General features: G+C 48.5%; 2 protein-coding genes across 16 annotated transcripts; both read left to right on the top strand.

Moving 5' to 3' along the window:
• Window positions 1-475: 475 nt before the first annotated feature.
• RAD51D (RAD51 paralog D) lies at window positions 476-4,759 on the top strand. 6 transcript variants are annotated; one of them, XM_072353564.1, is made up of 11 exons: window positions 476-538; window positions 928-1,028; window positions 1,113-1,174; window positions 1,319-1,437; window positions 2,073-2,154; window positions 2,254-2,388; window positions 2,687-2,782; window positions 2,908-2,998; window positions 3,249-3,319; window positions 3,517-3,684; window positions 4,143-4,574. In XM_072353564.1, exons 2-11 carry the CDS (start codon window positions 947-949, stop codon window positions 4,218-4,220), a joined length of 984 nt encoding a protein of 327 aa, XP_072209665.1. In that variant the 5' UTR covers window positions 476-538; window positions 928-946; the 3' UTR covers window positions 4,221-4,574. The 6 variants fall into 6 exon arrangements, with proteins under 6 accessions (XP_072209665.1, XP_072209664.1, XP_072209662.1 ...); XM_072353563.1 differs by lacking the exon at window positions 476-538 and adding an exon at window positions 563-607; XM_072353561.1 differs by lacking the exon at window positions 476-538 and adding an exon at window positions 574-663 and having other exon boundaries at window positions 4,143-4,759.
• Window positions 4,760-5,480: 721 nt separating this feature from the next.
• Window positions 5,481-27,004, top strand: RFFL (ring finger and FYVE like domain containing E3 ubiquitin protein ligase). Of its 10 annotated transcripts, XM_072353854.1 has the most exons (8): window positions 11,180-11,294; window positions 12,283-12,418; window positions 17,071-17,255; window positions 20,498-20,902; window positions 22,173-22,256; window positions 22,587-22,794; window positions 24,225-24,248; window positions 24,497-27,004. In XM_072353854.1, exons 3-8 carry the CDS (start codon window positions 17,076-17,078, stop codon window positions 24,676-24,678), a joined length of 1,083 nt encoding a protein of 360 aa, XP_072209955.1. In that variant the 5' UTR covers window positions 11,180-11,294; window positions 12,283-12,418; window positions 17,071-17,075; the 3' UTR covers window positions 24,679-27,004. The 10 variants fall into 10 exon arrangements, with proteins under 10 accessions (XP_072209953.1, XP_072209961.1, XP_072209954.1 ...); XM_072353852.1 differs by lacking the exons at window positions 11,180-11,294; window positions 12,283-12,418 and adding an exon at window positions 5,481-5,586; XM_072353853.1 differs by lacking the exons at window positions 11,180-11,294; window positions 12,283-12,418 and adding an exon at window positions 5,778-5,940.
• Window positions 27,005-27,083: the final 79 nt, after the last annotated feature.

The following is a 27,083-nucleotide window of genomic DNA, read 5'->3' on the forward strand; positions in this document are numbered from 1 at the left end:
CAGCAACGAGCCCCCCAGTGCACCCTCATCTCCCACCACACAAACCCACCTGCACACCCAGCAGCTCTGCCCAAAAGCCACCTGGTGTTCCCAGCTCACATCAGGCCTATCATCCCTTAGGGAAGCACCAAGGCAACCTCCAGCAGCCGTGGGGCAGTGTCAGGGCTCAGAGGGGCTGTGCTGGGCACAGGGCACCTAAGGCTTCAGCTTTGCTCTGGGACATGGTTTAGCGGTGGGTTGGTAGAGTTAGGGTTAGGGTTAGGTTGTGGTTGGACTTGATGACCTTGAAGGTCTTTTCCAACCTGAGCTATGCTATAAATCTGTGATTACTGAGGAACATTTACTGTACCGTATTGTACCCTATCCTATCCTACACTTTTGATTCCAATATTTATAGACGCTGGAACACTGCTGACAACTGCACTGATGGCCATTTAGACCAGGCTGGTGCGCGGCATCCCCTACAGAGACCAGCACCCAGCTGTGATTTCCTTCCTGTCCAGAAGCAGAATCACGTTCTTTGGAGGCATCCTTAGGGGTGAGCAGACCGCTAGGGGGGGTGCGGAGCCCGGCAGCCCTTCCGCAGCCCGCAGGAAGCAGGAAGGGGGTTGGTATGGGATGAGGTTCGGTACCGGTGGCACTTTGGGGACCCTTCGGCCACCCGTAGGTGCGGGCTCTGCGTGGCTCTGGGCACTCCCGGATACGCGTGGGGCTGCTGGGGAGGGCTCGCCCCGTGGGCACCGTGATGGCTGCGTGTGTGCTTTGGGGACGGGTGGCACTAAAGGGACACCCGCTTGGGGTCACGCAGCATCATTGCGGCGTGGACGGCTCCATGGGGATGCTGCGGGATGTCCCCACGGCACTCCGTGGTACCCCGTGGGTGCTCATCCCATCTCCCCACAGGTCTCTCTGCTTCCATCCCTGCAGCTCCCTGTCCCACGGTGCCATGGTGGTCCTGCGGGCCGGGCTGTGCCCTGGTCTTACCGAAGAGATGATCCAAGTTCTCAAGGCAAACAACATCAGGACGGGTAACTTGGTGGGGGATGTTGGCTCCTGCCCCTTTGGGATGCTCGTGGTCGGCACCCAGCTTCTTGTTTCTGTGTCATTTGTAGTGGTGGACTTTGTGTCATCGGACCTAGAGGACGTTGCCCAGAGCTGTTCCCTGTCTTACAAGGTACCGGCTTATCCCTGAACCCTCCCTAAACCGGTCACTCACAGCTTCTCAGCTCCCTGCTTGGATGGGCTTTTCCGGGGGATCTTCTGCAGGGCATGTTGGTGGCTGTGTGCTTTCTTAGTCCCTCTGCAAACTGTCCTACAGGCGCTGGTGGCTGTGCGCCGGGTGCTGCTGGCCCAGTTCTCAGCCTTCCCCACCAATGGAGCAGATCTCTACGAGGAGCTCAAGAGCTCCACTGCCATCCTGCCGACCGGCAACCCCAGGTGGGTGCCCAGTGAGCTGCGACGTGGTGATGCTCCCAGTGCACTCAGCATTGTCCCATTTGTCTCCAGCAGTTGTCACCAACCCCAGCCTGTCTGTGCCCAGTGAGAGCAGAGGTGACTTTTCATGTCATGTGGCTGTGATGTCAGCTGGTCTCCGTCCCTTGAGGGATGACACTGCTGTTCTTGTCCTTGCAAGAGCCTGCACATATCTTAGAACTGGCTGTATGTCTCAGTTCTAGACTAGAGAATGTGCTGCCCTCAGTCTTTCCCTTGTAAAGTGAATTATGGATCTGGGAAGTTTAGATTTCCCAAGGCTGGGCAAGGAGATCAGTTGCCCTTTGTTGCCCAGGCTTATTTCTCTTTCCCCCAGTCTTCTTGTTGGCTTGTTACAATGGGGTTGCAGAGAAACCCCAGATATTCAAACCTGGCTCCTGGGCTCTTTCTCATCTCAGCATGGTGCTCTTGTACTGCAGAGCTGCTGCAGCCCATGGTGTAGGGAGAGTTGGGGCAGGAGGGTGGGAGCAGAGCCCATGGCTTCTGCCTTGGGAAGTGGATGGTAAGAACTGGTATGTGGGAGCGCTGTCCCCATTCCTTGCGATGCACATTGAGCATCCTGCCTTGTGCTCACCCCACAGCTTGGACCAGCTGCTGGATGCAGGGCTGTACACCGGGGAGGTGACGGAGCTGGCAGGAGCACCGGGCAGTGGGAAGACACAGGTGAGTGGGGCAGGGGGTGACCTGGCCTGGGGCTGGGGACACCAAGGGCTCTTGCTGTGCCACAGGTGGGCAGCTGATGCCTGATCCATGATGCTCCAGGTGTGCCTCAGCATCGCAGCCAGCGTGTCCCTTGGCCTCAGGCAGCACGTCTTCTTCCTTGACTCCACGGGGGGGTTCACCGCCTCCCGCCTCTACCAGATGCTCCAGGCCCAGGTGGAGGACAAGGAAGAGCAGGTGAGTTCTGTGTTTTTCCTGCTTGTGTGGGCATCAGCCCACCTTTGTCCTCATGGGCTCTGCTGGGTCCATTCCTACTGAGGCTGGGTGCCATTCTTGGGGGTGAATGGGGGAACCTGATGCGGTCCCTCACCCACTGATCCTTGAGCTTGACACAGCTATGGGGACAGCGTTGTTCATGGGGTGGGGGTAGATGCAGGAGAAATGAAGGTCCCTGGCTCCATGGTGTGGGTAGGAGGGCTGTGGGCGTGCTGTGCATGCAGTGCACATCACAGGGTGACACTGCTCTGTGTCACAGCTGGAGGCCCTGCAGCGGGTGCAGGTGGTCCGTGTGTTCGACATCTACGAGATGCTGCGTGCCCTGCATGAGGTGCGGGACTGCCTCTCCCAGCAGGTAGGGCCTCCAAGTCCCTGTCCTTGATGAGTGTCACCCCATCCCAAGGATATCCAAGCCTCAGTGCAGCTTTAACCCCTTTAAAAAACATTGCTCAGTATTGCACGGTTGTTTTTGTTCTGCAGGTGGAGAGCTCGGCGGGGCCGCTCAAGGCAGTGCTTGTTGATTCAGTGTCAGCCGTGCTGTCCCCACTGCTGGGTGGCCGGCAGTCGGAGGGTGAGCCCTGAGGGTGGGAGGTTGATGATAATGTGCTGGAAATGGTGTGAAGGTGCTTATGAGCACCGTATCTATGGCTCACACAAGTCCAGCCATCACCAATGGGCTGATGGGGGTGGATCAGTGGTTGGACTTGATATTCTTAGAGGTCTGCTGACCCGAGTGATTCTGTGATTGTGCCTCTGGCGTGCACTCTGGGGGCTGCTCCCTCTGTTTGGGTTGAGCCCCCCAATGTCTGCTCTGCCTCCAGGCTTGGCCATCATGATGCAGCTGGCCCGGGAGCTGAAGACGTTGGCCAAGGAGTTCGGCGTGGCAGTGGTGGTGAGTGCTGCTGTCTGTGGGCCTTCCTGCTGTGGTTTAGGAACCCCTGGTGCAGCTGTGTGGGCTGATTGGTTGGAGGGGATGGCATGATGACACTGAGGAGAAGGAAGAGCCTCACCAAGTGACAACTCAGCTGTCATCTCCCAGTGACCTCGGGTGGTTCACTGAATTTCACAGCCTGTGTGTGTGCATGGCAGGTGACCAACCAGGTGACAAGGGACAGCAGCACCGGAGCTCTCAAGTCAGCCCTTGGCCGCTCCTGGAGCTTCGTGCCCAGCACCCGTGTGCTGCTGCAGGGCAGAGCAGTGCCATGGGAGGAGGGCACCGCTCCGCACACCGCGTGCTTGGCCAAGTCACCACGCCAGGTGGGCTCTGGTTATGGAGAAGGAAGGTGTGGATGTGGAGCAGTGGGATGCAGAATCAGCCCCCCCAGGGGGACACGCTGCAATGGGAGAGGGGCAGATGTGAGCTATGGAGATGGGCACCTGCTGCCAGCACCCTGAGCCCTCCAGTTGATTCTGTTAAGTGAGAGGCACTGCTTATAACCCAGGTCAGGGTGTCCCCATGCCCGTCTCACTGTCAGGGTGCTCAGACACCTGCGGAGATGTGAAGCTGTGCTGAGTAATGGCAATAATGGTGCACCTGGGGACTTCTCAGAGCAAAGCGTGCTTTCAGTGCTAAATCACATGCATTCAGCAGACCCACATAAAACGAGGGCATTGGCAGAAAGAAGTCATCAAGGAGATGAAGCTGGGGGCTGTGGCTTGGGGCAGGTGCAGCTCGTGCAGGCTTAGTGAAATTGAGCTCCTCTTTCCTGCTGAAGCCAACAGGGATGCAGGTGCAGCTGGATATTGGCGGTGATGATGTGCAGGAACAGAGGCCAGTGACACCCACACCATGACCCGATGGGGATGGAAAAGCAAATGTCAAGGTCTCGGGGAGCTGCAAAGAAAGTATACAGACACTGAGCACAGGCTGCCTCTGAGTCCCACAGCACAGAACAGCTCCTGTTCTTCTGCCTGGGTAGCAAACATGGATGGGGTTCCCTGGAGAGCTCTCTTGGCACGTGTGTGGTTGGCATGGGGCAGGCAGGTCCCCTCCTCTGCCACCAGTGGAGCTGTCTCATCCTTGGCATTGGCTTGGAATCATATCCTTGCAGTGGTTTTGCTGTGGTTTTGTTCCCACCTCATAACTGCTGCCTTGGGAAGCCCATTGTGTTCTTGGTTGAGAAATAAAGATGTTGCACACTGTTACAGTCCAAGGCTGCAATTCAATGAGTGGCAAATTTTGCTTGGCTTCGGATCTCTCAGCAGTGCTTAGTGGATGAGTTAGTGAGCAGGGATGCAACGGACACTGGATGTGACCCCACCACTTTGACAGCCCTGCAGCATTTTAAAGCACTGCTGTGCTGCATGAAGAGTAAAATGCATTTTAAAGTTGCGTTTTTGTGCTTCTCTGGGATTTCCATGCCTGGGGCTGGTTGTGTTGGGGCAGTTTTCCTGTCTGTAGGAACTCACGGGGTGATCCTTATGAGCAGGAGGGCTGTACAGAGCGATGGTTTTGTCTGGAGCATCTGCTTGCAGTCTGCTTTGTGCCCAGCTGGGGTTTGGTGCTGCAGTCCTGGATTCCTGGTGATGCTGCTGTGGGTGCTGGGTACCATTCGGTGTGGGTACAATGATGGCTTCAGGTGACAGCAGGCTGTTACCTGCGCAGGAAAATCTCAGCTTCTCACTGAAGCTGCTTTGCCCTAAATTCGCATAGTTAAAGTAGGTCATAAAGAGTTTCTGACCTAAAAATCCTAATTCAGCCTTTCTCCCTGTGCTCAGCGCTTGGCTGTGCCACCGCATGTGGGGATGCCCCTGCTCTGAGCCCCACTGGCTGCAGGGCTGTAGGGTGGGGTGTTTGCCCTGGATGTGTGCATAACACACACGTTTGGATACATTTATGTGTGTATATACGTATGATCTGTATATGTGTGCATATATCTTTTTGGGTATGTGCATATCTGTCTGTCTCGGGTCTCGAACCGGGGATCCTTCAGTCACCAATCCCCAGGCGCCAGAGAGACCTCCGCGCCGCATGGGGGCGGGCTGAGTGGGGGCGTGCAGCCCGGCCCTACAAGGCCGCCTCTCTGGCCGCCTTCTCTATGGTCCGACCGCGGCTCACAGTTGCCATAGCGCCGCCGCCGCGCGGAGCGCAGTGCTCGGGGAGGAGCCGCGGCCTGGGCCGGCACGGGGCCCACCGCGGGACGGGGCGCTGAGGGGCAGGTGAGGCAGCGACGGCGGCGCCCGGAGGTGGGAGAGAGGCTGCGGGGGGCCGGCGGATCACCCTCGGTGGGGTCCCCCGAGGGCTGAGGGCTCGGTGGTGCGGGCTCTTCCCGGCACAGGGAGATCCGAAACCGAGAGCTGCCGGGGGCAGCGCGTTGCTGCGAGGCGCTCACGGCGTTTCCTGGGGGCGGGGGATGAAGGGCGGCGCTCGGCTCCTGCCCGGCGGTTCCGCCCGCACGGTGACACCTGTCGGCCTCCCCTCGGGGATGTGAGCGCACCGAGGGCTTCCAGGAGTGCTGCGGAGATAGGCGTGACGGTAACGGGATGGTTTAGCGTTACGGCTCTTTGGTTCAGGTACGTTCAGGGCTGTGTGTAACTTGCCGGGACGTAGAAGTGTTGTCTTTGTGTGTCTCCTCCTCCTCGGCCCAGCTGTGGTGCTGTGTGAGGGCAGTGCGGGGCTTCTCCCTCTTTCCCAGGCTGTGGTGCCTGTGCAGAACTTTGTGTGCTCTTATTCTTGGGGCAGTCCTTCGCAGTGCCGGGGTTGGGCTCAGTGATGGTTGTGGGTCCCTTCCAGCTCAGTTCTCCTTTGGTTCAGATGGGTAATGGCAGCTGCTGCATGAGTTGCCGTGTTTGTGTGTTACAGTGTAGCAGGTTGTGCCTAAAAGCTGTGACCCTTATGTTTTAAATTAAGTGATGATTAAGGCATGCACGTGATGATGTGAGAAAAGAAACAGTGTTTCTCCCTTGTCGTTTCCACTGCTACCTTCTTTTTGCAGAGCTGGGAAGGGGGAGCATGAAGCTGTTGGCTCTGGATGCTGTTTTTTATGGTGTCTAGATCCTGCCGTGCTCCACTGCACAGTGCTATCTCTTTAACCCATTTTGCATTCACAGTGGTTGGGATGAAGGTCTCTTCGTTCTCAGGGACCTTTGCTTCTGTAAGCATAATTATGTTCAGTAGAACAATTGGGTCTAATGAAACCAAGTGACTTGCACAGGCTATTGTTGTGTTTTCTATTAGGGACAATTCTCTCTCTGCTTGCATGAACTCTGCTGCAGCTCCCCAGCTGTAGCCCTCTGTGGTGTGGGTGTCCCTCGCCTGGTAGCAGTTGGGCTTAATTAAAAGCTGATTGCCATCACGTTGGTGTTCATGGATAAGTGCTTAACACTCAAGTTTCTGTTGAACTGGAATAGCTTTAAAGCCATAATTTAGATGCAAACTCCTCAGTCAGGCTAGAGCACGAATCTCCAGTGCTACACATAGAAGGGTTATTAAAAGTGGTGCTTTTAGACTTTGCAGCAGCTTTGGGAAGTGGGCAGGCTGTCAGGTGCTCATCAGTTGCAATGATCCGTTCGTTCCTGCTGCACTTGCTGACTCACCTGGGGCTGCACATGATGCACAACTGTGGTCTTCATCCTCACCTCCAGCCAGGGGAAATGCTGTCCCTGTGCTGTGCCCATTGGCTTTGCTGGAATACACAGAGGAAAAGGTCAGGAGTATGGAATGGATTTGCTTCCTGCAATCCCCTGTGCCCTGGCACCTGTCTGTATCCTCCATGCAGTGCTGGTTTTCCCCTGCTTCCCAGTGAAGGTCATGGCAAGAAGGCAGAGATTAGCGCTTTGAGCTCACACCAGCTGGCACTCAGGAGCCAGAAGGCTCTGCAGGATGAGTAACTGTGGTCTCCATCTCACAGGTGTGGGGAGAGCCAGAGTGGGAGAGTTGCACTGCCCTGATGTCAGAAGCAGCACTTGTCTGCAAGCCGGGTTCTGTCACCAGATGGTTCATCCCTCTGAAGGTGGTTGTTCAGTCTTCAGGGAGCGCTGCCAGGTTGAGAAACTGCAGCTTTCTGTAAGAGATGGAGTATGGCTGTCAGATTGGGATCTTACCGCTTTATTTTCCCTTCTTTCTCAGCCAGTTTCTCAGAGCTGAGAGCTCGTTCCAGCTTCTTCAAGCCCTCCTTGCCTATTTAGGCTGCGCTTCTAAAAAGCTCCATTTTAAAGAAGAGTAAACGAATCAGATGGAACGCTTTCCTTTCTAGATCCTTGCATATGATAACTCAGAGGACAAACGGGCCTTCGGTTTCCAGAACAGATTTCAAAACAGCAAATTATTCCCCAAAAGAAAACGCTTCCTCTGTTTAGATTAACAAACTAATTTGCCTTCTTGGATCCTCGAGCCCCTTCCTATACGCGCCTGGCCTGCTGAGGCGGCCGAGATGTCAGGCTTGATAGATTGTCAGAGCTGTTTTTCAGTAGTTAAACAATAATGAAACTGTTGTGCCGTCGCAGGGGAACACTGTGCTCTGTGTGTGGACTTCGTCCTGGAGAAAGTTTCAATTGTTCCAGGCAGGGCTGTTCTGAAACACAGCTTCTGTGGCTGCTCACCCAGCTGTCCAAACTGCAGGCTGCCTTGCGGCCATCACGCAAACGTTACCAAATAGTTTGGAAACTGTTTATTTTTCGGATTCCATGTAGAGCGTGGATTTCCTGCTCCCTTTTGAGTGTATGGTCAAAAAAGTGGGAGTTGAAGGCGGTGTTTATGAAGGTGCTCAGGGAGCACAGGGCTCGGGTTTCCCCCAGTTGACACTTGTATTATTCATACTGTTTCTCAGCACGGGGCTTATTGGTTCCTGCATGTATTTCTGTGTGGGTTATTCAGATGTAGTCTGTGTGTATCTCTCCATGCACAGCCTCCCAGGTGAGATGTGTGATGTCCTGTGCAGGAGAAACATGAGAAGGAGGTGATAAGAATAGACTCAAAGCCCTCAACCTTCTTTTCAGTGTCCTCCTTGCTCTTTCTTTTCCTGGTTTGAGAATGGTTTGAGTTGGAGCGGACCCCCAGAGGCCATCTGGTCCCATTCCCTGCAATGCACAGGGACACCCACAGCTCCATCAGTGCTCAGAGCCCTCCAGCCTGACCTTGGAGGCCTGCAGGGATGGGTACCATTGCTCTCAGAGCAGGCTGTGCAGTGCCTCCCTGCCCTTACCACTCTTGGTGTCAGCTTCTCTGAGCTGAATGTAGCTCCCAGCCTGATTTTTGCTATTGAAATTCTCATTTCAGTTATTTCCTACTTCACTCAGAATGACATTCCTGAAAAGAATTGAGATGTTGTTTAGCTTGCTGCTGGCATCTCCACGCTGAGTTGCAGTGCCTACAGAATGTGCATAGGGAATGCAGCTGGAATTCAAAGAGCCAATAAATGGCTGCTTGTACACAGCAAAACCGTGCAGTTAAAGCAAAGCACTTGCAGCATTTCTTGTCTGCCCTGCATAGAGCTTCATCTGATAGCAATGCTGATATCATCTCTGAACCTTTCCTTTGTGAAAACCCATTTAAAGAGTTTCAGGCAGCATATTTTAGAGATATGAAATAACAGTTTAATACAGTTGCGTGGGTTTTAGTTTCAGTTCACCTTTCTACTGTGTTAGATGTTGTTTCTGTCACGCTTTTAAACAGTGTGTTCAGCGGTGGACAATGTAGCCTTTTCATATCACAAAACATAGGGCAAACCCAAGCCTGGTTCATGAAAGACCTGGCTTTGTGCAGTGAGGTAAGGTCCGTGGGGCAAACCCTGTCTCCTCAATGGGTTTTCAGGCAGTGTAACTTGGGAAGGTAATGCTATGGGAGCCTGAGCTTGTTCCTTGGTTTGGGATGGGACTCTTGATAATACAAGGTAAGGCTTAATCGCTCTGCCTGGGTAACAGATGTGAGCTTGAAATTAGATCTGCAATGTGTGGTTGTAGTTCCTAAATTTCTGCTGATTTAAAAACAAACACGAAGAGAAGGATACCAGCTCCTCCTGTCTGTTTGGTCCACCAGCTTGAGTCCTCGTTATGGAGGAGATAGCATGCAAGTATTTGGCAAACCTTCTGAACTTAAAATAAACTGCAAGGAGGTCCTAAGTATGCATTCACTGTCAGCATTTCTTCCTTCAGGAGAGCCTTATTTCTGCAGGCTGTGGTGTTTATCTGAAAGCATCTGACTCCATTGTGAACATAGCGATGTCTCGAAGAAATAACATTGTCTTGGTTCCATTATCTGCTCTGTGTTTGAGGCACAGAGCACTGAAGTGATCACATGTGAAGGTCATCTGCAATGGAGCTGGAAACTGAAACCAGGAATCCTCACCCCTAATTGTCCCTTGTTATTTATTCAATGACTAATCTGAAATGGAGGCTGTTGAACTTTAGGTCCTGTTTTTCCTTAAGTAGCTATAAGTGGCGTCTGATTTTGTGTATGTAATCAAAAAATGGGGCAGTTCATAAGTCCAAAAGTTCAGCAGCAAAAGGAGGGCTCGGGGTGGGAGCAGGAGATGTGTGCTGGGAAGTGCAAGAGAAGTAACTCCAAAGCAAATTCAAAACCAAAACAAAGGCCTCATCCCAACAGCTGGAGTGCAGTGCTTTATAAAACCCAATGATCTCTGGAGCACTGACTGAATGCCTGGGCTTGCCAAGAGCCACGAGCTGAAACGTGGACCTACTTGTGCCATATATGGGAGATTTCCTCTTGGTGACCAAAGTTTGGGGGCTGAAGGATGTGAGTTCTTAAAGGCTGATTGAAGCTTTAGATACATGGAAAAGACTGAGAAGAAAGGAATTATTTTTTACAGGTAGGATCCAACAACCACTTCATGTTCAAGAGTCCTGGCTCTGCTTTGGTCACTGTGAATCCCAGCTGTGTCTTAGTGCTGTGAGCTCTACCAGCATCTCTGCAGGATGTTACCCTTCAATTCGCTATCCAAAAAGAGTGGGTGATGTAGCTGCTGGATTTATTTAGGTGTTTGTTTGAACAAAGCGAGATTTCAGTCCCCAGTGGTTTGGGGTTACAGATCCTTAATGTTCTGCAGAGGTTGAGGCTGAAGGAAGAAGAGAGGTGCAGTTCCTTGGCTGCTGCCATTGCTCAGTAGCCAGCTTGAGAACCTTTCTGCCCTAGAAGTGGGTCCTGCAGGCGGTTGGAGATGGGTTGCTTTACGTCATCCTTCCTGTTGACTGCTGTAAGTAGTTCCTGTTAGTTCTGCTGGCAGACATGGGTGGTAAGGCTTGCACTTTCCCTCAGTTTTCAAGCTATTATACAGGGTTACATGTAAGCAAGTTTCAGTTTCAAATGCTTCAGTGCTAAATGAAGGCTGTTTGGCAGAATGATTGTTAATATCTATGGAAATGCTTTGAGAGGAGAACTTCAAAGTATCTCTCAAGCTTTCACCTTTACCAACTTACCACAAATGAGGGTGGGTATTTCTCTCATTGCCTGCAGATGAGGTGAATCGGCCATAAATGAACTGTTTTGGGGGTTTCAGCATTTCCTTTGTTGCCTAAATAGCAATACTTGTATTCAGTTTCCTTGCTTTCCAGTGCTGCAGAACACGCTGTGCCCAGCGTTGTTTAATTGCCTGCAGACTCAGAGATATTCCAGTGAGCTGGAGAGCTGAGCTTTCACACTATTCCAGCTGCGATCATAGAACCATTCAGGCTGGAAAGGAGCTCTCAGTGTAATGTTGTGTAAGTGGTGTTTGTACTTGTTGCAGTGTGCCTAAGTTATATACATTTGTATCTTTTAGCCTAGCCAAATAAAACTAGTGTTTTTTTCTTGCTGCAGCTGAACAGGTGAGAGGTTGCCTGCCAGTCTGCACGGATCTCTGCTGCTATTTTACTGCTCAGTCATCCTTCTCACACCTATGGCTTCCTTGGGGTTTTTGTCTTTTCTACTACAGGTTTGTGGAGCGAGGGGGAAGGAGAGGGCTTTGTGTGTTGGGAGTGCTGAGGCTCTTTTGGTTCCTAAAGGAAGATGCAAAGTGCGCTGCTTAAATAGTGAATCTCAAACTAACCCTGAGAAATGGCTTAGGAAGTTTCCAGCTGGCACTGTAGCTCATCAGCGAGCGCTCCTGATCCTGGGTGTCTGAGATGGAGGTAGTAGGTCTTGAGAGCATTAATGCCAGTTACAATCCCAATTTCAGACAGACTTAATGTATCTCTGAGTGCTAACACAGTATCACCTCCAAGAGAAGCTCAGCTGCTGGATGAGTAAAACTGCAAGGCTTGAGATTGTGCTTAAAGCTTTCTATTTTGGGAGCAGCTACTCTAGAATACTTCATCTCTACAAATCCTTCTACCTCATGCCCTAAGTGGGACAGGGAGTTTGAATACTCCTCACAGTGATTTATGGGGAGATGCATCTTGCTTGCTGTGCACCCATCCTGCTGGAGGAGCTCTGCCTGGAGTGTTGCCTCGTTCTCCCATCAGCCTCCCCTCTACTGTTGTGCTTCATTCCAAAGATTAACTGCTATGAGCACATCACTCACAGAGTCCAAATGGAAGGTGCTGTGCTGCAGTCTTGGCCCCAAGGTTTTGACAGACATAGCTCAATGCCTTTTTATTTCCAGTGGGAGTAGACTTGTGATGCTGTGGATGAAAAGAGGAACAAATGATAGAGCACAAAGCAGCATCAATTTTGTCTTGCCATGAAAAGTACTGATTGAAATGGTATGAAGTGATCTTGGGTTTCTGGGCTGTTGAATGCTGCACTTTTGGCAGTGCTTCCCCTTTTGCTTTCACTTCAGCACGTGGGATAAGGGCTACAGAAGCAGGTACACGCACACAGGGTGCCAGGCAGGTATGGTAACAAAATGGAGTACTTTGGAATCTTAACTTTTCCGGTGTTTTCTTTCATCTTTCTGACTTGGTTTATGCTATCTGTTGCAGTTGACCTCATCTCAGGGATGTGTATGTTGAGCTGATGTGAGAGAGCGCACCACCTTTTGTGTTGGAAGGGAGGCAGGCTGTCAGATCCATTCCTCTCTCCAAATAATTTGAGGTGAAGGAATTTGAGGCAAAATAGGTAAGACAAATACTTGTCTAGAAGCAGTCAGTCACAGGGTGGTGTGAAGTGCTGGGTTTTGTGCTGATTTGCTGATAGAATGACACGTTTTGCAAGGGAAAAAGCAGGCTGTTGTTGCATTGCCATCTTGGATGTCTGGAAACCTAATTAGAGTTAATAGCAAGGAGAATCGTTATCTAAATATTTTTCAATGTGTACAGTGTGACTTTAGGTCAAAATAAACAGTTTACATTGAAATAACACACAACCCAGGTACCAATTCCTTTTAAAACAGCATTTCCAAAGTTCTCATTTGGGAATTGGGCAAAGTCATCTGGCACAGTTTGTGCTGTGGAGCAGGACAGCAGGAGGGTGCTGTGCGGATTGGATGCACGCCTTGGAGCTGGGGGACTTTGGAACCACCTTCCTGTGCAGTGCTGCAGAAATCCTGCAGCTTGCTAAGAGCATTCTTCCAGTTTCTCAAGGGAGAGGTGCTGGAAGTGCAGGTCCTCGTGCAGGTAGCAGTGCTGGGGGGTTTGCTGATGGCCATGGGTGCTCACACTGGTGATTTCCCCTTCAAACTTCTAGCAGACAGAGCAGCAGAAAGCATTGGACACACTGCTTATGAACTGTAACACAGTTGCTGATAAGCACTGCTAAAGCTACAAAGTATTCTTGGGCTACCAACTGTATTTTTTTTTTCCTCATGTTTGAGGTTTCCAGTTCTTAACTTTTTTCTCTTTAAGCAGTTTTTCTATGTGCTTACACTGCAGATGATGTACTCCATTGTAAACTCAGTGGATAGCGTTATAAAGGGGTCTTTGTCTGCAGGATGGTGTCCCTTGTGCAGTGTAACTAGGAAATACTTTGCTTTACTTCTGGAGGCAGCGATAGTTGAGCATGGCTGCATTTTGGCAGTGGAGCAGTGCTGGGCCTCTCTCTGGCTCCTTCCTGCACAGCTCTGTGCCCTGCACCGATGGGCTGCAGTGTTTCCTTTCTGCTCTGCGGTGAGTGGATGTCACTTCCTTGATTAAAATGCTGGTGTGCAGCCAAATTGCCTTCCTCTGAGCTCCTGTGCTCTGAGAAGCAGTCCCAAGCTGTGCTCCTTCCCCAGCTGAGTGCACTGGGATGATCGTGCCTCCTGCTCCCACCTGCTGCAGCCTTCCCACCTGCTCCACTGAGCTGAGGGAGTACAGCTGTGGCTGTAGGAGGAACTGAAGGTGGATTACCCAAAAGCACAAGCTATGCTAACAGCCGTGAGCCCTCTGCATCCTATGGGGAAGGTATAAGCAGGCACAGCAGATGTGCTCCTTGGTGTGTGGAAGGCTGGCTGAGCCACCATGAAATAACCTGGATGCTTGCCTCTCTGAGCTCACTGCAGGCGGACTGGAGTGCTCCATCTCTTTGTTGCTGGCTTTCTTAAGCTGCCATCCAAGTGGCTGACCAGACTGGTGAGCAGTTATGTTTGTCTTCATAAAGATTGTCGGTATAGCAGACTTGGATTAGCAGAGATAAGCAATATTGAGTCCTTCCAGAACAAAATGTCCATCTCTTCCACCAAATTCTGGTGTTTCTAGCAGTGATACAGTTCTGATGTTTATGTGGTTTTTACAGCAGCAGTCATGTTGTCACACTGGGCACATGTGAACCTTTGCTCCTAGATACAACTTTTCCATCTGCAGGTAAAAAAGTAATGTGCCCAAAGCTGTGTCCCAGCATTGAATGAGACAGCTGTGCTTCCCCTTAGCTGGATGGGGCTGGCTCCTGCTCTCCTATTTCCACTCCTCCTTGCTGGTTCAGACTTCACCTCTACAGATGCTGTGCTCGGAGGATAGCCTGCCTGCTTCTTGTAAATACTGCCTTTGGCTCTCTCTCCTGCCCCAGTGTATGGTTTCTCCTATTCATCGTTAATCCAGGTCTGTGTGCCTGTGACATAGGCTGATAGACTGAGTAAATGTCACTTGATAGCAGGGCTACAGAATAACCTGCTCAAGTAAATGCTAATTTGTGCCCAAGGAAGCAGCAACTTCACTTTTCGAGTGGTACGTTATTAGTGGAACTAATTTTAGCAGCACGTTCCTTATCAGTGAAGGTTTTGCCATGTTGTTTATTTTTTTAATAAGCAATTATAGTCTGCTTTTAATGAGGCACCAACTCCTTAAATACTTCAGCCATGGCAAAACAGGCTTCATGAAAGTGGGATCTGTTGAATTTTGCAGGGGATGCAGCATGGAATAATAACATGAAAATAGCAATTGAAAAATGCTGGAGGAAGAGATGAATATCTTCAAGTCCCAATGACCTGCTGGGCTTTCTGAACAGATTTCAGCAGCAGAGCTGCTCTTTGTTTTGCATATCCCTCCCTTTTTGGCACCTTTCTCTGTTTGCAGTAACTTCAAGGGTCGGCAGTGGCTGCAGGTCTCCTGGGAGGAGGAGACTTCTGCTCATGTGGGAGCAAAATCAGCTGCTGAGGGGGTGCTGTTCCTTTTGATCCCTTCACTCAAGTGTCTCCTTGGTGCCACTGTGCTCCTTTCCCCACATTCCTGAGCAACCAAGCACGCTTGTGGAGAGCTTTATTAAATAGAGCTGAAAGCTCAAAGATTCTTTGCAATGTTGGTTTTGCTTGCTTGGGTCCCTTATGGTTTGCACTTCTGTAAAAAAATAAATTCCCTTTCTTTTCTTATTCAAACATAAAGCTGTACAGCCAGAGCTCACGTGTAATAAATCCTGCATGCAGACAGTCTCTGCTGCTCCAGCCAGGAAGGTGTTGGCATTAATACTGCATGTAGAGTAAGAGATATGGCGAGAGCCTGACTTAAAATGCTATTTTTTAAGGTGAACATAGAAAGCATCAAAACCCAGGCATGCATTATGAATGCCATCTCTGATAGTGTACGGGATGAGAACTTGAACATCAGTGGTGTTTCCTCTGGGATGAAGTAGTGCTTGCAGGTCCATACGGAGCTCAGAGATATGTAGAGCTGGTTGCCATGTGGGTGGCTGTGTTTGCATGCCCAGGCAGGGCTGGTTTTAATCCTGTGCCCCCACCCTTGGTTCTCACAGGTCCTGCAGGTGTGTGGTGCAGGGCAGCCTGGCTTCCTGCAGTTACCTTCTGCTTGCCTGCAGTTCAGCTTGCACTTTCCCAAAGGCATGATCTGCTGTCATCTTCAGCTGCATGGGTGGAACAGCTGTTTTCTGCCATTGGCCACTGTGAGTGCTGTATCCGAGAGGAATGAAGACTGCTGCTGTCAGTGCTGTCTGCAGTGTTGACTTGCTGGCACAGCTGGCATCTCTTCCTTGAGTTGCTGGCGAATTGGTTGTGTGGCTGTTGCACATCAGCACAAAGTGATTTCAGTGGAGCATCTGTCAGTGCAAGCCCCACATGCAGGCAGACTTATTCACAGAGGTTTGTAAGTAATTAAAACTTGACATCCATTACTGCAGGCTGTGGTTGTGTGCCTGTGTTGTGTGAGTGGCTGTCGTGTTTCCACGTGCTCCTGTAATGATGGAAGGTGTCTTTGGGAAGAGGCCCATGGATCAGAGGCAGCCTGGTCAGTAGCTGTTGTCAGCTTTTCTGTTTCCCAGTAATGACACAAATCAGCTGAATGTGGAACTGCCTTATCCCATCCTGCTTTGTTCACTCCCTTGTTTCTCTTCCTGACGTTTGACATGTTGCAGTGTTCCGGAGTGAATTAGTGGGCTTGTTAGGAAAACAAAGTGTTGGGGGTGGGCAGTAGCATTTGTGTGTTGTGCTCTCGTGGGTGGCCTCTGGTTTGTGGGGGTCTTTGAAGCAGGAGGAGCGCTTGCCTGTGCTGCTGCGGGGCCTGGGGATGTTTGTTTCACTGTGCAGGGATCTCTCCTGTGGCTTAGATTTGCAGTTCCTGGGAACAGACCTCCAACAGCACCATTTAAAACACAAATTCAGTGCTTTTGTGTGATATTGGGATGTGTTAATGCTTGTGAAGGGCCGATTGCTTGGAAATCAATGTGCGGAAAGTGACTTTATATGTTTGATATCTAAAGTATGTGTTTTGATTGCAGTGCAGATCTCATACAGATGGGTGATGTGTTATTGCTGTTCACGGAATGTCTCTGTGTGTATTTATCAGGCAATAATTACCTCTGCTTACCCAGGATGACAGCGGTGGCATGTGGAAATGAGCACCAGGCTGACACTGCAGCATTGCTGTTGGTGCCTGCAGGGCTGTGTGGCGCTGAGAGCCTGCACTGCTTTCACTCATTCTCCTGTATGGTTACAAACAACTGCACATAAGCTCATCTTTCATCACTGCACTGTTAGACCGGGGCTGCAGGGTGAAGGCAGAAGTGCAGAGGAGGCAGTTTGTGCTCTGTTTACCAGAATGTGGTGACACATGGTGTGTGTGTGTGCTCTGAAAACGGGATGCCCAGATGGAGTCTAATTCCTCTGTAACTCCCAAAGCAAGTTTACAGCAGTGTGTTTCTGGAGTACTTCTCTATGGGTGGTCTGAGAAGGCAGAGCTGTGTTTTGTACTGAGCTGTTGGGATTTTAGGTTGGGTGTACATGTCACTATTTGGCTTGCAAGAAAACAAACAAGTAATTATGTGTGCAACTGTTTTCCCAAATAAGTTACTGGAAGTTAATCCTTGATTTTTCTCAAGTTACTGATGCTTGCTTGCTTTTCCCCTTTCAGTTACTATGTGGGCAAGCTGCTGTAACTGGTTCTGCCTGGATGGCTCACCTGAAGAGATGCAGGCGCCGCAGGGAGCTCGTGCCCAAGCCTACTCCAACCCTGGGTACAGCTCATTCCCATCACCCACTGCTTCTGAGCACAGCTGCAAAGCATGCGGGCTCCACTTCGACAGCTCCTCGAGGAAGGTGAGTTGTGAGAGTTTTCCATGGTGGAAAGGGAAGTTTGCAGTGTGCACTGTGCCTCCCCTTATCTGCAAAGAGCCAACATGAAGAGGAGCAGGTGTGCGTTGGAGGCATCTGGTTTGAGGATACCATTTGGAAAAGGGCAGCTTGTCTTTGCTTCTGTATCTTGTCATTCTTTTGCCATTAGCAGACACTGCTAAAGATGGCATAACCTCCATCTTGGCTTTCCTAGCTGTATTCACTTAGAGAAGCAATATATACAACACTTTCTTTTTAAGGGGCAAATTAAAAGCTAAAAACCCATTGTACTAAGAAGCATCGTAGTTTATCTCTGCTTTCAGTAAAGGAAAATCCATGTGCCTCTTCCAAGCTGCTATTGCAAAGTAAAAGTCATATTGGTTTCTTGAAGTCGTGTGTTGCATTGCTGAAGCTTGGTGCAAAAAAAAAAAAAAAAAGACCTAACGTATTTAATCTTGTTTGTAGACTTCAATTGGGAGCATATTGATGCCAAAATAATTGTTGCCACAAGGTCTTTAAATTAGATGGCAAACGCTGCCACGGATATTATTGGGGTGTGGTGGTTCCTATAGTGCTGCTTGAAAAAAGGCTTTGAGTAAAGAAAGCTGTTCAGAGTCCAAACTCTGCTCCCTCAGTGTGTGATCTGTTCATTCATGTAGGCAAGTAGCAGAAAGTGGTAAGTCCTGGTGCAGCTGTTGCTTTCTACTCTTAGAACAACAGGGATGTTGATGGATTTTCACACTGGGATGTGCTACAGAAATCACCACAACTTGAAATTAAGGGGTGTTTCTCTTCTATAATTGCAAAACCATGACAGCTCTCAGGCTTTTCCCTGACAGCAGGCAGTCTGAGTCAGCTGGGAATAGTGCAAGCACTGCACGTGGCTGTCAGTGCTGTCTGTGTGCTGTCCTCTTCCTGTGATGTCTTTGCAAATGCTTGCAAAGAGTTATTCTGAATCCCGTGTTAACTCTTCTGTATAGTAGCAAATAGTGGATGGAGATGATTCTTCTCCTGAAGTGTAAATAAATCGTGCAGTTAAATGTGGATTAGACTGAGTCTTCTGAAATCCACGTTCCAACGTAAGCTGTTTGCAAAGCAGAGTCTTGTGTACATCAGTGGCAAAGCGCTGGAGATGTGAGAACACAGCAGCTTCTGGGGCAGGTAAAGCTCTGGTGTGTGAGTTGTTGGGATCTGCTGAAGCAACATGAAATGTTTCAGCCCTCACTGAGTTCTGCTCTTCCCCTGGTGCTGGCTGGCCATATAACTGGGTCAGCCCTGTATGGTGTGTGCTTCTGTCTCAGCTGCTCCCATTCTGTGCTATACATGAAAATGTGTGAGGCTTACATTATTGTGAAGGGGAGGTTCCTAAGCTATGGGCCCCTTTTGCCAGCCTGGCTACCGGGTTGGATGTCAGGGGCTGACTGGAGCTGGATGGCTGCAGGTGGTGATGCAGAGCAGCTGCAGGAAGGCTGTTCCAGATGGGGGTTTGACATAAAGAACTGTATACACAACTTAGAGGAAAACTGACATGTTTGTAAGCTGTCTTAATTCTTTAATTCTGTTGATGTGGACCAAGCTATGTATGAAACCTCACTCTGATGCAACAAGACCACAGAAGACTCTGTGTTTTGTCCCAGGAGAGGCCGTACTTCTGAACTCTAGTGTCCAACTAATCCTTGTGCTGGAATAGAGTGGGTGAAATGTGAATTCCTTATGCATTGCAGACCATATGGATAACTTAAACAATGATTTAAATTCAGCTAAAAAGGCAGAATGACGGCATTTCGAGTACTTGAATCTGAATCATCACTGTCTTTAGTTTTCATGTAGTGTGGCACCTACTGAAAGGAGTGGGGTAGGGAACATGTGAGCCAAGCATGTACTTGTAAGGTGCTTTTCTATAACTACTGGAGCATCATTAAAAGATGGTAAATGCAATTTTGGAAGCACTGGCTGGGATGGCTTCCCCTGAAGATGGAGAGCAGTGGGAGCTGATGGCTGGAGGTCTGGCTGTGTTTTGGCTTCTTGAGTGCCTGATAGGTAACTGGGGCTGGCTGTGGTGCTGCTGTTAGGAAAAAACACACTGCATAACAGCCTTGGTACTGCACTCACGGCTGTGATATCTGGGCACAGAGGCACAGTTTGGGGCTTGAAGGTCCTTGGCCATAGAGTGTATTCCCTTGTGAGTCAGTGTGGGAGTCTGAGCACAGAGAAGGCTCCTCCCAGCTGGAGGAAAGCACGGGGTGTATTCATTTGTTTGGTTTTCATCCCCCTCAATTCTCCTGATGGCTGTCCTGCACAGGGTGGGTTGCTGGGAGTTATGTGGGTTCCTTTCCATTGATTTGGCCTTCCTGCAGTGATGTTCTCCCACTCCAGCACAGCCAGGAGGCTCTGTTTCTACCCTGAAACTTCTCTAAGTGCATTGCTCCCGCAATCCTGAGGTCAAAAAAAAGTCAGTTAGAAGCTTTTAAAATGTATTTTTCATAATGACCAAACTACGGAACACTTCTGAACTGGATGGTAAGTGGAGATTGTCCTTCCTGCCTTGTTTGTGACTGATGAATGCTCCTTTTACTTGGCATTCCCCCAGGGAAAAGCAGTTCTGAGATGAATTTCAGGTTTGCATGACCGGAGATACCCTCTGTGTAGAAGTGGGATTGCAGGAGTGTTGAATTCTATTGTCTGTCAGTGTAGGCCTTGCTTTCTCTTATGGAGGAAAGATTCATTAGCTGACTGTGGTGAACTGGGGAGGAAGGAAAGGTGGGTGGCAGTTGCCCATAGCAAGCAGTAAGAAATGGAGATATGTTTTAGGCAGTTCTCTCTCATGGTAGAGCTTTCCTGACACACAGAGTGGTGTTTTGTAGGCAATGCCTACATGAAATCTTGTGATTTCATCTGTGGCTTCAACTGGATGAACAGGTCTGGATGAACTTGGATGAATGTGGTGCACAGTTACTTCAGAATATATTCCTTCCTGGGCTGGTCTCTGCTGTGAGTTTTCTATGAACTGTGAGGATTCTGGCTATCTGCTCTTAAGAACAGTCTTCCTCATCTGGAAGCATCCATATGTTCATGGTGCCACTTGTAAATGAGAAGGGTTTGATGGTGCTCTGATGGGGGGGGGGGGTACAGCTTGCTTTGGCTTCCAGGTACCACTGCTGCGGTTGCTGTGCTGCTGTCTCAGGGCACGATGGGTTTGTTTGAATCTGCTCCCTTCTCTTTTCCAGCATATCTGCTTGGACTGTAAGAAGAACTTCTGCACATCCTGTTCCAGCCAGCCTGAAGGTGGTCCCCTGCTCTGCCACCTCTGTCAGCGTGTTCGAGCCACAGCTTTTCAGCGGGAAGAGCTGATCAAGATGAAGGTGAAGGACCTGCGGGACTACTTGGCGCTCCGTGAGATCTCCACTGAGCTGTGCCGTGAGAAGGAGGACCTGGTGTTCCTGGTTCTTGGCCACCAACCAGCACTTAGCCAGGAGGAACAGATGAGAACAAACCCATTTCATACTAGTGCCTCTGGACAGCAAGACTTTGTGATTCTCCCACCACCCAGCACAGTCACTCCTACCTCACACAACACATCCCCGGTGTCTGCAGATCCCATCTCAAGCTCACTAGCTCAGGAACACCAAGAGGTACGGTCTCTAACCAGAAGCATCTTTTGCAGAGTGGGCCATCTCTATTTTAAGATGCCACAGGAGGTTTTCCAAGTAGGCAATGTGCTGTGGAAACTTAACATTAAAGATGTCTGCTTAAAGAGCAGGCGCACGGATCTGTCTGTGTGCTGATGATGACAACTTTGACAACCACTTAATGTAATGTTATATACAATTGTCATTGTTCTTTGAGTGCAAGCACAGTTCAAAGCAATCCTACATCTGGAAGTGATGGGAAAGAGTGCTGTGAGATGGGCAGGGTTTTTAGTGTCACCTGCACCCAGACTGATAGAAGACAAAGCCCCAGCTCTGTTGCTAACCTCCTGTTTATGATGAATGCTGTTGTTCTGATGAACCTTGTAAAGGTTTGCTTTTTTTCACATTGATTTTTGTTTTGTTTATCTTTCTGCTATCTGGTCTGGGAAGTTTACCCAGTGTTTGACATCTGCTCCTGTTACATAAGTTAATGGACATATTTACTTCCTGTAGACTAGGGCAGTGAAAGTCAATGTATTATCTACGTTCTACTTCCTCAGAAGATGTCTCTAATACAAAAAACATTCCTGAAATGACTTGAAACAAAAAAAAAAACCAACCCACGGGTATTTAAAGGGCCTCTTCATTTTCCAGTTTTATGGATGCTTCCAATCCCATTTTTTTTAACCTTTGTACTCTGTACTCTTCCCTTACTGCCCTGTAATACGTTTCAGCTTCCTTTCTTGACTCACAGGACATCCTGCTACAGTTCAGGTCCTCTTTTTGTTGATATTCTTCTTTTGTTTTGTAAACATTAGCAAGTCACCACTTCCCTAAGTAGGATGGTAACATTACAGCCTCATTTGTCAGCAGGGGAACCAGAGGGGAATGACAGCTGAGGGGCAGCCAGCTGCAATTACACTGCAGTTCCTTTCACTTTATTCAATGATCAGAGCAACCGCCCCTCCTTTCTCTGGTGTTGTTTCTACTGGTCATTCACTGATCCAGAACAAGCTGAGGAGGTATTTCTGTACCTGTAGTCTTTGGGTAGTTTTACAGAGGAGGTCTTAGGAAGAGCCCTGCACTGATGCCTGGTGTGCAGTGTGTTGCACAGGAAATACTTCTGCCAGCATGCCCAGTTTTTCACTTGTGCTGCCATTTGTCAGTCTGGTGGGTGTGTGGGGGATGTTGCAGTTATGCTGAACTGTAAAGCTTACTTCCCTCTGGACAAGCAGAAACATGGTGTTGGTGAAAGCTTTATTTCCTCTTTTAGGAAATTGGGTATGTGCCTCCAAGCCAAGTTGGTATGACAGGAGTTGAGAATGCAGCAGAAGCACCAACAGAGGAGGAGACACAGGTTTGTGTCTTAGAATGAGACTAAGAACAAGGAACATCAGGTTTCCCAGGTTGTATTTGCCACCACAGAATCACTACTACAGAGAGATGGGTGGCTGAACACAGCAATGTGAACTAAACACCCCCAGACCCTGCCAAACCCCCTTCTTTACCATAATCCTGTCCTCCACTTACAGAACTGGTGTCACATGGATGCTATTGCCATAGGAAAGATTTGTTTCCATCCTAGGATTTGTATTTCTGATAAATTCCCTGTGCATGCTGAAAGTTCATTTAAATCATAATGGTAGGTGCTGAGAACAAGAATCATTCCAAGTTCTTTTCCTTTCAGTCTACTGACTCAGAAGATAACCTGGTGCAGGGGAGGAAGGCTTCTCTTTCTGACCTGACAAGCATAGGAGACATCAGTGAGTTGTCTGTGCGACAGCTGAAGGAAATTCTTGCTCGCAACTTTGTCAACTACAAAGGCTGCTGTGAAAAGTGGGAGCTGTTAGAGAGGGTGACTCGTCTTTATAAAGAGAAAGACCTTCAGCATCTGGGTAAGAAACATAACAAGTGTGTACCTGTTTTCCTTTTCTACAGACAATTGCAGAAGGGAGTAAATTCTATCTGACATTTCTTCTTGCAAGTGAGAATAGAGGTTTAAGTTCTGGCGTTACACATTATAGTGAAAGTAGCTCAACTATTCATCAGTTTTTAAGTGTTAATGAGGAGAGCATTATGTTAGCTGTGGAGAGTGACTTCCCTGTAGTAGCAGTAAGGGAGAAACCAGCTCAGGATTTCATTAACTGTGGCAGATTGTGCACGTTGCTGCATCACCCACAGATCAGCTGATTGCAGCTACAGACTGATCACAGAATCACAGAACGACCCGGGTTGGAAGGGACCTCAAGGATCATGTAGTTCCAACCCCCCTGCCTAGCAGGGCCACCAAACATACACCTTTACTAGATCAGGTTGCCCAGAGCCCTGTCCAACCTGGTCTTGAACACCTCCAAGGACGGAGCATCCACAACCTCCCTGGGCAGCCTGTTCCAGGACCTAACCACTCTCCTAGTAAAGAACTTCCCCCTAACATCCAACCTAAATCTTCCCTCTTTTAACTTAAAACCGTTTCCCCTAGTCCTGCTATTATCAGCCCTTTCGAAGAGTTTACTCCCCTCCTGGGAGTAAGTTCCCTTCAGGTATTGAAAGGCTGCAATGAGGTCACCCCGCAACCTTCTCTTCTCCAGGCTGAACAAACCCAACTCCCTCAGCCTGTCCTCATAGGGGAGGTGCTCCAGCCCCCTGATCATCTTCGTGGCCCTCCTCTGGACCCTTTCCAAAATCTCCATATCTTTTTTGTACTGGGAGCACTGATGATGATTAAAGATGTTAAAGAGCACTAAAGATGACTGCAACTGCTTTCATCACTTGACTCGAGTGAGCAGGAAAGTGCCTCACCATAAACCACTGAGATGCAGCTGGCCTGTTGAGAGCAGGCATGTGGTCAGCAATTGGCTCCCACTGCTGAACTGCTGTGGTTACTTGTGCTTTGGTTTCATTCTCTTTATCAGAAAAGGGATCTTCATGTACTCTCTGCATAGCTGACTAATGAGAAGACAGTGGTGTGTGCTACGAGTGTATCTAACTGGACTTTCAGGTCCCAGTGTGCAGTTTCTGGTAATTAAAAACCAAAACCACAAAACAAACACCCATATACTTATACATTATATGAAATAGAAGCATACAGCACTGTTATATTTTGCTGTATTTTGTGCTTTTGATGGAATATATCCTTTCCCTGTGGTTACTGCTACCTGTTAGCCTGCACGTGCTCAGCTGTGTTCAGCAACATGTGTGAGATTGTTTAACACCACAGAAACTGGCACAAGGGGCTGCTGGAAGTGCAGTGATAGTTCTGCTTTGAGGAACTTTCTTCCCAGTTTCTCCTATTCCCACTAAATCTTTTTCTCTCTTTATGTTGCAGTTTCTGACACCGATGATCAAACTGGTAAGTGATATTTCTACGTGTTGCTTCATTTGTGTCATTGCTAAGAATCTCAGTGCTGCCACATTCATTTCCATTGTGCAGAAAACACTGTGTAAAAGCTAAAGCTTCCTACTTCCCTGTTGATGCGAGCAGCCATATACTCACATGAATGTAGATACAAGCTTCAATGTGTGAATACACCAGAAGCTGTTGGGTAAAGACAACTCAGACTGCACAATGACGTACCTTTATCTCTCTTCTTTACGCAGGTGGTGCTGGGCTCACTGCTGTGGAGGACAACCTCTGCAAAATCTGCATGGACTTGCCCATAGACTGTGTCCTGCTTGAGTGTGGCCACATGGTCACTTGCACCAAGTGTGGAAAGCGAATGAGTGAGTGTCCCATATGTAGGCAGTACGTGATAAGGGCTGTCCATGTCTTTAAGTCTTAAGTAAGCATAAGAGAGACTGGTGATGCCTTAAAGCCTCATCTGCTGTTAGAGAAACAGGCAAAGTTGCTACAACAAGTTAGGTCAGAGATTAAGATACAGGCCCTGCTGGAAGGGAAGGAAGGATGAAGCCTGGGGAATTGCCTGCTCAAGCCATGTTTGCCTGTGCCCTTTCCACCATGTTGTTTTACACCACAGTGCCTGGACTCCCTGGAGCTTATTGCCAGCAGCAGACAAATAATTAGCAACTTCCATTCTAGAGTAACTGGATCCACAGGTGGGAGACAAACGGATGCCCAGCTTTTCACCATAGATCATGAAGGTTCCTATTTTTTATTATTTTTTTTGCTGAATAGAAAACTCAGTAGGCTGTTGTCTCAAAAAGTGACATGTTTTGCTGCTATTGAATATTGACTCTACTTCCATTGTGTTGGGCAACACACCCACAGACAGCTTAGTTTTCAAGGAATAAAATTCTACTTCTTTTCCCCTAAATTTATTAGCTTCTCTTGCTTGCAGGCCAGGTAGATTGCTTCCTGTTTCCACCTTCAGAATTCTGGCCTAGTAGGATTATGGAGAAAATGTTTTGTTTGAAGATGGGCTCTGGATTACAGGAAAAAATAATGGATAGTGAAAGACTGTGAAACATAGAGCTTTACCTTGCCTGGTATTTGTTGTCTGTGCCAACAGGACAGGGACGTGCAGTCTGTTGGTCTGTTTGACGTTGTAGGTTTCCTTATAATACAGGTCAGCAATCACTTCATGTGATTAAGGAGCTTTGAATCCACAGCTGGAGTATTTTAGATTTTGTGAGCTAGAGTAAGATTTCCATTGCTATACAGTCATAGTTATATACAGGTGACTGAAAGAAAGCAGAGGTGGACTTTTATCTCCCTTGAATCAGTAAAATGAGGAGTGATCTTCAGTGCAGAAGCTTCTGTTTATTATGGCCCTGCTGCATTAAGACTGCTTAGCAAAAGTATGTATTTTGTGATCGTTCTGTTTGTGAGGGTGGATAAGGTCTGTGGTGTGACAGGTGACAATCACAAGCCCTTGGAGTTATCCTTGGGAAGTTTGCTCTCTTGGAAGCCATGCTAGAGAGAACAGATTGGCTTGCAGTGCCCTGCAGGTGGCTGGTCCATCGGGCTCAAAGTTCCAGAATTTTGATGCCTTACATTTTCTGCCACCACGGGGTTGCCTTCTCATTCCATGTAACTTCTGAACTTGAGCACATTCTGCTGCAAGCTTTTCCTACCCAACTTTCCCTTTTGTCACATGGATCAAACTAAATCTTTGTGTGGGTGTCAATAGTGGATTGGTGTAAAACATGTGTTGACTTTAAAGCTGCTGGAGTAGTGGAAATGCAGTTACAGAAGCATCATTAAAGCCATCCTACTATCTATTAAAGCAATGCTGGGTAACAGCAAATCAACTTCTGCAATATTTGAAACGCAGTTTTTAAAGTTGCATGAGTGGCAACACCCTCGGCTGGCACAGAGCAGAGGGGCTCTGCTTTACAAGTAGGGATTATGGACTTAGTAAGATGAAGGTGTCCATCGTGCCACAGCTAACAACCTCTATGCTGCCGAGGTGGCCTCTGAACTTCCTGATAAAAACAGGACAGCTGTTGAGGCCGAGTTTTCTCCCCATGTTCAGGTTGTTCTCTAATATTTGGCTTGAGGTTTATCAGCTTCCAGCATGAGGACTGATAGAATTCAGTGCATCACGTTAAAGAAAGAAGTGCAGGTAAGCATTAACTGTTGACACTTCAGGAGATTCACAGGGAAATCTTTAAGGGATAGAGAATACACAAACAAAGCTTTGAACAGTCTCATTAGTAAATTCACTGTGAGAATTCATGTCATTTGTCAATAACTCAGGACTGGGGGTATGGAGCCAGATCATTCCCCTGGGGGCAGATCTGCTTTTACAGGGTAGATTTATTTTCTATGTATGGTAAATATATTTTAAGCTGCAAATCAACAGCAGAAATTCTATGAATGAGAAGAGGTACCCATCCAAGGTCTGAGATGTGCTTTCTGAAGGGCAAAGCACCTTCTGACTACACTGTTTTGCTTGTGTTAAATCAGAATCTGGAAGACTCGTTTAGTAATCCAAAGGAATATAGTGATCTGAACTAATAAAGTAAATGGGAATATTTATGTGCTTTATGTATGCTGTACATAGTTTAAATATTTTAAAGTTAATATTCTACTTGAAATGGCATGTTATTCTCTATTAAATCCTCTCGGTACTACGATAGTTAAACTTACTAGTTTTGGTACGGAAGCTTGGTTTATAATTTTATAATAAAGTTGAAATGTGATTTAGTTAACCTTGTTTTCTGACTCTATTGCCAGCAGGAGAAAGCAGGGAGTCTACAGCTACTTTAACCAGGAAAAGTTAAG

This window comes from Excalfactoria chinensis, chromosome 19 (genome assembly GCF_039878825.1).
Source record: "Excalfactoria chinensis isolate bCotChi1 chromosome 19, bCotChi1.hap2, whole genome shotgun sequence".
Classification (NCBI taxonomy): domain Eukaryota; kingdom Metazoa; phylum Chordata; class Aves; order Galliformes; family Phasianidae; genus Excalfactoria; species Excalfactoria chinensis.

Bases quoted from the DNA above. Each gene is read 5' to 3' on its own strand.
- RFFL (XM_072353851.1), top strand. From the start codon at position 15,780: ATGCAGGCAGACTTATTCACAGAGGTTT. The intron at 17,256-20,497 runs GTGAGTTGTGAG...TCTCTTTTCCAG, and splicing joins TCGACAGCTCCTCGAGGAAG to CATATCTGCTTGGACTGTAA. The intron at 22,795-24,224 runs GTAAGAAACATA...TTTATGTTGCAG, and splicing joins GAAAGACCTTCAGCATCTGG to TTTCTGACACCGATGATCAA.
- RAD51D (XM_072353564.1), top strand. From the start codon at position 947: ATGGTGGTCCTGCGGGCCGGGCTGTGCCCTGGTCTTACCGAAGAGATG. The intron at 1,029-1,112 runs GTAACTTGGTGG...TGTCATTTGTAG, and splicing joins GGCAAACAACATCAGGACGG to TGGTGGACTTTGTGTCATCG. The intron at 3,320-3,516 runs GTGAGTGCTGCT...TGTGCATGGCAG, and splicing joins AGTTCGGCGTGGCAGTGGTG to GTGACCAACCAGGTGACAAG.